The following is a 9,852-nucleotide window of genomic DNA, read 5'->3' as shown; positions in this document are numbered from 1 at the left end:
ATTAATGGATTGTTGAAGAAGAAGAATATACTCCTTTTTTCTTACTGCACTTGTTGTAATTTAGGTTTCAGCTTTATCAAACCTTTAAGTCCAGAGAGAACAATGAATGTTTGAATTCGATTTATAGCAAGCTAAATATACAACATCATGAGTATGATGAACTTTTGGCCCAAGGGACTAAATTTTCATTTTCTCTAAATGGCTTTCTGGAAATGGTTGTTGATGAGATAGAGAGAAACAATCCCTTTTCCAAAAGGTTGTTTTAAAAACATATTTAAACTTGAATTCCCCGCCAACTGATCGGAATATTGTCAATATGTTATTACATAAAATAATTTTATTGACAACAAAATTGTAGTAACACTAATAAATATGCCCAATCGTACATTTTTGTTCATACATATTACTCTTAAGTGATAGTTTGAATAAGAAATAAAAAGATTTCAATTATACGAGTAATGATTCAATTCTCTATAATAGTACTTTAATATTAACCTTTTATTTACCTGATCTTGACTATCAAACCAGCGATTTGAATTGTTTGGATTAAATATTTTTTCTAACTTTCATCTATCCTACTTGGACAAAATTCGTCGAAGGAGAGAGTCTTGGCCTGGCCATTGAACAAAATAGCCCATCACATTTATGTGTCTTGAATGGATTTGTTGTATAGGTATTATAATGGGGGGTCACCCGAGCGGGTAACCTATGATGACACCCACTTTCACCTTCGGCTCTCATCATTATCTTCATTTCTTCTTTAATTATATTCCCAGTCTCCTCTTCCTTCATCTTTTTCATTGCGTGTGTTGTCTTTGATATTTCGTTTGGTATGTATTAGCTTTATATTCTCCATACATACTGTCTGTGAGTAATGGTTACCTCTATACATCTCTTCTTGTTAGTTCCCATAGCCCAAAACATTCTTTCTTGACAACTATGCCCTTATCACCCACTTCAGAGCAGCAATTTCATTAGCCTAGCGGACTAGCCTTCCAAAATCACTTGCGCAAAATGTCTGCTTTCCACCCAACGTTATCTGAAACGCAAGTTCTCATATTTCGCATATGAAAAACAATTAAAACGTGTAAATATTATGAATAGAAGAAAATTAAATATTTAAAATGTTTTTTTTACTTTTTTACATAACATAATTTCTTAACAAAAGAAAAAAATAATATATAAAAAATTAAATTTTTAAACTTAAAAATAAAAATTTATCGTTATACTAAACTTTTAATGGACAAGCATGCGCGCGCGCGCGCACACACACACACACACATATATATATATATATATATATATATATATATATATATATATATATATATATATATATATATATATATTTTTCTATTATTAATACTAAAATTAATAGGGTAAAATTCAGCACCACAAGTAAAAAAGAAATAAAAAGGGGACAGGATATGAAAAGAAGAATTTGATTGCCAAGCACGCGGCCCCGCGGGATGTACAAAAATCATGCTCTCGGGGGCCTTCTTTTATTATTATTATTCTATCCAGTGGGAATCAGACTATTGCACCGTAACGCTGGGGGCATACAATACAAATGTGTCTTTCACATTACTAATATTGTAAATACACCAATTCGGTAAGAAAAAATTATAAAGCAGTCAGCTCACTAATATTTATAAAATCGCTTAATAAATTAATAACCATCTTGTCCCCATCAAATATGCTAAGGACATTAAGGCGAATAAATTTTAAATGCCACATTCTGTAAGATATGCTTGTAATTCTACCAGTTTCCAAGGGCAGTTTTGAAATTAAGAACCTTCATGACATTAGTCTGCCCCCATTCCCCTGCAAAAATATAATATAGCCAGCTTTTTCAAGTCTCTCTGAGCTCTTCTTCTTTTGTGGCAGCTAGCATCTTCAATTCAATTCATGTCTGCCACTACCTCCTCTAGTTGTTCTGGGTTACTCAGTTTCCGATCAAATTCCGTCGAGTCTAAAATCCAAGCCTCTTCGAGCCATGGTTCGCCGCCGGCATGCGGGAAGCTTGATGGGGTGGCTATGTGGTTCGTCAACGGTGTTGCAACAGCCTTTTTTGCCTCTCTAGAAAGATGTTCTTGCATCCGAATTGCTACTGAAGAAGACGGTGAGGATAACGACTTGCCCTTGATCCATAATGATGGAAATATTGGGCATGATGGCGGCACTGCAGGCACCACCAGCAAGAGAAGGACAGCCAAAGGAAAGAACAAGGGGGAAGCATTTATTTGTCAGGAATAGTCTGTTCCTCTCTGGTAAGCTCAATTGCTAATGTTATGGGCGATTTATTTCTGTTGTGAAGTTTGATAATTATGGTTATCAGAGGATTTTATGTGATAAATATGATAAAATGAATTATGAAGCAAATAGTTTCATTATATGTTAATTTTTTTGTGGCTTTTTTGCTAATTCATCTCATAACTTTTAAGCATAAGATCATAATTTTTAGATTGAACTGCTAACATCAAGAAGAAATCAACTTTGCCCAGAAAAATTGCAGTTGCAGAAGCATATTGATAGCTGGGTTACCTATTCTATTACACTGCCGGATATTTTGAGGTTAAAAATTTGAAGAAAAGTAAAAGCAGCACTAAAGCTGCTTTAAATATTGAAAAATGCTTTGTCTAAATAATTTATAATGATGTTGCCATTCCTGTTGTGTTTTTAGCCAAAGCTTCTTTTACTTTTGCTTTAGCTTTTTCTCCATACCTTCGTTCCATCCCAAGGAATCCAAAGTTAACAAGCATTATCGTGCCTCTTACCAAAATCAAATTATGGGTCAAACCCTACCTAATCTCAACTTTACCATGCCCTTGAGCCTTAACACTGGTGATTTCGAATCCGTTTCTAAAACTGCCAGGATGTTCAAACTTTACTTTACCCAGACCCCTGAGAGGTTTAATCAATTATATCAAATAAGTGAAACCCGCCTCTTCCGAAACAAAAATTAATTCTTACTCCTCTATCATCATTCACTATGCTACCATTTTTCCTGAACGTAGCTTCAAAGACATGTGTTAAACAAAGGGGTCCGCTATAGGGACGTTTTACTTCAATCAGGTCATAAATCAGATCATGTTAAAAATCATTATCGCTGCCTTGCAAGTTGCAAAGCAAAGCAAAGCATGGATATTTTAAATAGAACACCACAAAACTTCACTCCAAAAATCAAAGGGAGAGCATTATTCTCCATTTTAACTTTGGCAAATCCATATCCAATGTTTCAACTCATTAAATTGATCTAAGATAAGCAATATTCTGAACGCAAAATTAAAAACATATTAATTGTGTACAGCTGCATGGCAGCATTACATTCTGGCACTATCTTGAGAACTAATAAAGTGCAAAAAAGAATAGACTAGCATATAATATAACCTCCCAGTTGGCATTAATTTGTCGAATTCAAGGGCCAATCGTTTTGTATATTTCTGCAAAAGCAAACCTTTATTTTCTGTCAAGTAATTGATGCTAGATAGCCTTCAACTTCCCCGTTTTCTGTGATATGCTTGATTCCTTGTCCTCAAAATCTATTCGGTTCATATATTGTAGATGACCCATAAATAAACTTATATATATTCCTAGTCTCGCTTAATGGTGAGAAAATTTTGGTAATAAAAAAATCATATTAGAATTATTCTCTAACAAGTGATTTAAGTGGCAAAAAAATGATGTTTCATATATATAAAAGAGTATGAATTTAAATATTTTTTAAAGATATTTTAATATCAAACTTTTAACTTATCTAATTAAGAAGTTGTAAAATTAATTATTAGATTCAAGGTTTATTTTACTCGATGTGATTAGTTTTATTCCAAAAAAATATCTTATTCGAATAATATTTTTTGTTACCAGAAAAAAAAATTATTTGAACTAGATTTGTTTTTGGTTTCGCGTGCATATTATATTCCCAAATAAATTAAAGTTTAATCTTGAATCATAAGGTGAAAAGATTTATACCTTATTCAAAGTTTATATATTTATACTTTATTCACATTCTTGGGATCCTCCGTTACCACTTCTTAACGGACAAAAATTTTGGGCCGAACAATTGCAGGGCATTGGTGAACTGATTTGAACGACAAAATCTTTCTCAATTGTCACTACACTGACTGTTGAGGTGGCAGTTTCTGAAGAGGAAGCTAAAATCACCACAAGCCACCGTACAAGAACTATGGACCTACGTCCACATGGCAGGTCTCCTTTAATGGAGAAACGTTTTTGTGCTCATCACGACATGATTGGCCTCTCATCATGGTCAATGATTGTCCTCAATCAGAAGCTAAGGCTTATTACTTTCTTATGCTTCTGGACACATGCGATCGTTTTCACGAAAGTCAAAACGAAGGTCTTTTTGTTTGACAATTTAACGGAGAAGTTACCGCCACTAACCTGCATTAGATCACACAACTCTCGCGCCAGTTTTTTACAACAGAGGAAACCGTTTTACAACTGAAATCCTAGTTTACATTTATCATTCAAACGCGCAAAGAATTAAATTAACGGTCAATAAAACATGCTTGCTGATCGAGAGGAAACTCCTTCCAGGTATACAATTAGGGTTTCTATATTTAAATTTCAGAAGTAATTCACATTTCTAAAACTGTTGTCTATTTTGAATTCAATTTTTTATTCCGTACAACATGTTAGTTTCAGTCTTGACTTTAGTCGACCTAACTACTCGTTCTGTTATCATTGTTAGTGAAGTTTACTTGGTGGTTTAAATTTTATAGAAATTTGTTTTGGTATTGATTGTTTTTCAAATTGAAATGTTAAATTTCTGTACTGGTAGGCAAGGTTTATTGAGTATGGTGAAGAAGCATTCGAATTTGATTGGCAGAACCATAGTTGATGAGCAAGATTCCACAGACGTTGAAGTGGATTCTGGATTTTGGCATGATGTTTTTTATTTGTATTTTATTCGTAGCAAGGAATCTAGAGGACTACAGGATGATGATCTATTATTTTTTGTCAGGAAAATGGTACGCCATTGAATAGTATGAATTCATATGGGGACTTTTACTCCATATCACTAATATTGTTAAAATTATGCTGATAAAGGGTTTGCATGGATATGGTTTCAATGATAATGCAGAAGAGGTCCCTCCATACTTTGTACGCAGGTGGGCATCCAAGGTAAAAGCAGTACAAAAACTGAGATAACTTCTATATATGCCTATTTAATTGTCTCTATGTTGATAAGTTATGGTTTGTGTTCTTGTTTTATTAGTTAATACTAGTAGTTTAAACTTGACTCCATGCAGAAGAGGTCCCTCAATACTTTGGATGCAGTTTATTTACATCAATAATTTATTTATTTATTTTTCAAACAGTTGGATAACTTGCTTGGCAAGAACTCGATTGAGGTTGATTGGAGGCGCTCATTTTATTTGAACATGATTGCGCATACTTCATTCTCAGTAACAGTGGCAATATGCAGGTAACTTCTTTTTCTGCTTTTTTGGGTTGCATCCTGTCTTCATTCCGTAAGTTTCTTCGAGAATCTATTGCTTCCAACATCTGTATGTCTCTGCAGTTTGCACCTTAATTCTTTGATAAGCAGTCCGATTATGAATCATCTGTCAGCTTGAACTCTTCAGATTTAGGTTTCAAGTATGGGAAATGTTACACCACGTGAAATGTTGAATGTCATCTAATTGTTAATTTAATTATAAATGTGATTAAAGACTACACAGAATACCTTCGGGGATTTATTGTACTGTTATCTTATGTTTAGTTGACCTTTTTGCCTTTTGTGGAATGTATAGATGTCATGATTTTGGTTGCTTTGATTTTATCTCGATTTAAAATTGACCTGGGAAGATTTCAATTTTTGGTTCTTTGAAACTTCTACTAAATGGCACTTTCATGCTGCTTCACTTGCATGACAATTAGTACTGCCAATAGTGAAAGTTGCACTTTGTTCATGGCGTGCTCTGTGCGTTGCAATCTGCATGTTTCTTTCCAATTTTGATGAGTTTGTGTTACTGTTTATAGCAAACTTTCTGTGCATCTTTTGTTACAGAGGTTAAATAAGTTTTTGATTAACTGCTGTTATTTTATTCTTTCCTCCGAGAAGAGATAATGTTTTCTAGCCATGTTTGTACAACTTCTGATTTTGGATTCTCACTTGCTATTCTTCTTCAGCATGATCATGTGAGAAAATTTGAGTTATTTGTTGTTGTTTTTTCTTTTTTTTTTTTTCAGTCACAGGGTCCTTCAAAACTATCAAGCTGGGCAAAATGCATCGTTGTCTCCTATATACAAGGTGCCTGTCTAGCACAAATGTGTAAAAGAATATGGAGGATATATTTTCTTCACTTATTTGTTACATTCTTGTACAGGTACTTGTTCATCATTGTTTTGAAGTGGGCAACTTATACTCGTTAATCTCTTGCCAAACTGGCTTGTGTGGAAGATATATCTTCATCAACCATTACTTCTGTTGTTATTACTTGAAATGATGGAAAAATAGTTTTTCAATTTAACAGTTTCATGTATTTTCACCCAAGAAAGCTCAATACCTGTTAAATTTTGTGTAAAGAAGCCATTTCCCCCAAATTTCTCTCTTGCAAGCTTCCATGTTTTGTGCTAGTAGTTTAATTTTCTGTAATGGCCCGTGGCATCTGCAGGTTGTTAAAACTGTTTATGCATCTCCAAGTCGTGTAAATTTTCATTTGGACTCAAGGAAGGCATGTTTTTTTATTTTCGTTCATGTGATCTTTTAAACTGCATCTTTAATTTCTGACACCATGTCTAACACGTATGCAGGAAGTAGAGACTACACCGCCTATCCAGATATCTGTTTTGCAGTAGATGACTTTGACTCCACTTTCGATGCAGTGGTAAGCAGGTTCCTTGAGAGGTAGTTGGATATGGTGTGTCTGTTTTAGTGAAATTATTTTACACTTATGGTTTTAATTTTAATTGATTCTTTATATTCTTTCAGTTATATCAATTTCATTGCTACCAAATAAATGACTTCAATGTATGCTTTTCTTTTTCTGGTTATATTGGCCCAATAGGTCTAGGTTTCGTAGTAAGATGTGTTCTAGGTTTCGTAGAAATAGAATCAATTGTGTAGTAAATAGTTTTTCTAAAAACTTCACTATCTAATTGCCGATAGGGATATAATTTAGATGCTATATATATGATATAGATAAACAGAACAAGATATAAATTTGTATTATTTACAGGCTGACAACATAAAAAACATGCTTTTTGACTTAAATCCATTCAGTTACTACTTATATTTTCTTAAGAAGTTTCTCCCATAATTTAAAGAAATTGTATTTCTCTTACTAATATTTTCTTACGAAGTTGCTCCCATAATTTAAAGAATTTCTTTTCCTCTTTTATCATTTTCGTATGCTTGTGATAAGATTAATTAACCAAGTAGAATGTAAATGTTATTGTTGACCTGATTGCTAGCTAATCTATGCAGGTCTTGTCAGACTCAGACCACTGCTACTGTGTGATTCTAAATGCGCATGATGGGGCAGCGTTTCCTTCTGAAAAAGAGTCATATGATAGCAGTTCTGGTAATATTGCTCCTCTGAGAACTGATGCTAACTCTGGAAAGATTGGAAATACTAAGGTTCGGTTTCAAGTTTTAGTTGTAGATTTTGTATAATGCTACTTGGATACTCCAGACAAATTCAAACTGACTTGCCTGTATTTGTGATTGTAGCTTACTCTCTTCTCTGGATTTGTCAGCTATCAAATGGTTCAAGAAGCATATGATGGTACTTGTTCCTACAGTTCACTCAAAACGACTTATCATCAGTTTTTGTATGAGTTGAGACTATATTAATGATTAACTTTTAAGCATAATGGATTTATTTTATTGGCTCTCTGGTTTAAGATGGGTGGAATGGTTTCTTTGTAACCCCTATATTTTGCCAGCCTTATCTGATTTTGACTGCCTTTTTTTTTTTTTTTCTGGCTCTTCTCCTATGTTGACCTATGCCATCTATTGGTTCTGAAAGCAGCAAATATATGGATATAAGTTCACTCTTTATTGATAATCCTTGTATTCTCATAAATTCAATGGGCTTTATAATAAGTATTTGGTAGATTTTCAGTTTGCTGCTCATAAGTAATTATGCTTTTAGATTTAAGGAGTTTGCGCTTGCCAATTGAATATGGAATTTCCTTATTAGTTGTCATCTCTTCTCTCACTCTGTTATTGTAGCTGGAAAATCTCAGTTTGGGAGCCTTCTTTCACTTGGTCAATCCCCTGGCAAGACAGACAAACTCTACATGAAAGGCCCTGGAGGACATGGGGAAGTTGAAGTTGCTGTTTCTGGTGTAGCAGGTAACTGAAACAATTCATACCTCTGAATTTATCGGTGTTTTGCTTTGTTCATTTACTTAATGCTTTGTTTCTGTAGATAAAGTGTTGCACTGCGTATAGATATATTATAAACCAAATATTTCAATATTGATCAGTTCATACCAAAATTTTTCTTATTGATTATATAGGTGGATTGCCCAAGCAGCAATTGTAATAACTTAACTATTTTGTCCAAATTTTCAAATAAAAAAATTTATTTGTCAAAGTATTTTTTGAATGTTTTTTCCCCTATAGCTTTTACTTGCCAACCCCTTTCCCCTCTTTTATCCTTTGTCCAAGTATTGTTGGTACTGGACTCCTGGTTACTGGCCCAGGATTCAGGAATTATTTTATGTAAAATAAATATGACATTGGTTGATTATGGATGAACAATATATGTAATGCGTGTAGTAAAGCTAACTATAGATACTACTGCTTCAGATCTAAGCCAGCAGGATTCAGTCCCCTTTTCACCCGTTGTATCAAAGGGAGGATTTGGGATTGGCTCAATTGTTCGTAAAGCAGCATCTGTTGCATCTGTGGCAGCAAAGCATGCCTATGCAGCTGCCTCTGCAACTACAACTGATGATGATGAGATGTTACCCCTCAAATGTTGCTTAATGTCTATCTCATTGCCCTGGGAAAACATTGCTTATGATCTTCTGTTTAAGGTAAGATCATGATTTCACTATTACAAGTTAATGTACTGTTAACCTTTTGGTATGGTGTTTCGTAGCAATAATTTGAAGACCCTATTAATTTGCAAAAATTGTTGCACAGAACATCTAAGCATGTGGCTATGAAGCAAATCTTGCCTTTTTCTGAAATTAAATTAACATTTCATGCATGCCCTGTGTAGTAATAATATCTCTCTACCTTAATTGCCAAATTCAGGGAAATCCTCCTGTGATGTTGTAATCGTCTGAAACAACCACCAGTGGAAATTGTAAAATTGATGGACTCTCCTCCAGCAAGTAAGAAGCCCGGAAGGTGCTTCTATGAGAGAAAAAGAAAACTAAAAGTTACACTTTTGCCGTTGAGGGGTTTAGATTTTAACCTAAATTTTATTAGGTAAATTCTCTCTTTAGTTTTGGTATTTGGTCAAACTGCCTTTGGGCTGTTGTTGGGTATTTATGTTGCATGTTACTAGTAAGGAACTTTAGTAATTAACTAATGTACCAGCACCCATTGTTGTTGCTGATTCTCATTAAAGCTTAGCATTAGATACAATTTGTTACGGCATTTCATATCCTAGATTATCCGTTAAGCAAGTGCAATTTGGATTATAAGCAGATATCAGTTAGCAGATCTTCTTAGATGAAACGTAGCAACAGGCTTGCCTCTGCAGTTGTCTCTTGAAAATCAATTTGTTTGATTGACTAAAAGTTACCCAACTTTTACCCAATTTTTAGTAACTTTGTTCGATTTTGAGGTTATACGATAATAATTCCCAATCAAGGGTTGTATCTTTGTAGCCTCCAATATATAAATTGATCTTTGACTTA

At 33.9% G+C, this 9,852-nt stretch overlaps 1 protein-coding gene across 1 annotated transcript; it reads left to right on the top strand.

Annotated features, from left to right (window-relative positions):
- The first annotated feature begins 4,119 nt into the window (after positions 1-4,119).
- Positions 4,120-9,852, top strand: LOC123203591 (uncharacterized protein KIAA0930 homolog). Its single transcript, XM_044620024.1, is given in 13 exon segments — positions 4,120-4,560; positions 4,805-4,994; positions 5,074-5,148; positions 5,346-5,452; positions 6,220-6,280; positions 6,645-6,704; positions 6,784-6,799; positions 6,802-6,857; positions 7,457-7,609; positions 7,703-7,757; positions 8,207-8,329; positions 8,789-9,018; positions 9,242-9,852. Coding segments are annotated over 13 exon segments (1,182 nt in total). The 5' UTR covers positions 4,120-4,528; the 3' UTR covers positions 9,266-9,852.

The sequence above is a fragment of the Mangifera indica genome, chromosome 19, assembly GCF_011075055.1.
Source record: "Mangifera indica cultivar Alphonso chromosome 19, CATAS_Mindica_2.1, whole genome shotgun sequence".
NCBI lineage: Eukaryota > Viridiplantae > Streptophyta > Magnoliopsida > Sapindales > Anacardiaceae > Mangifera > Mangifera indica.
The sequence above is the reverse complement of the archived record's forward strand: the minus strand, read 5'-3'. Positions and strand labels throughout refer to the sequence as shown.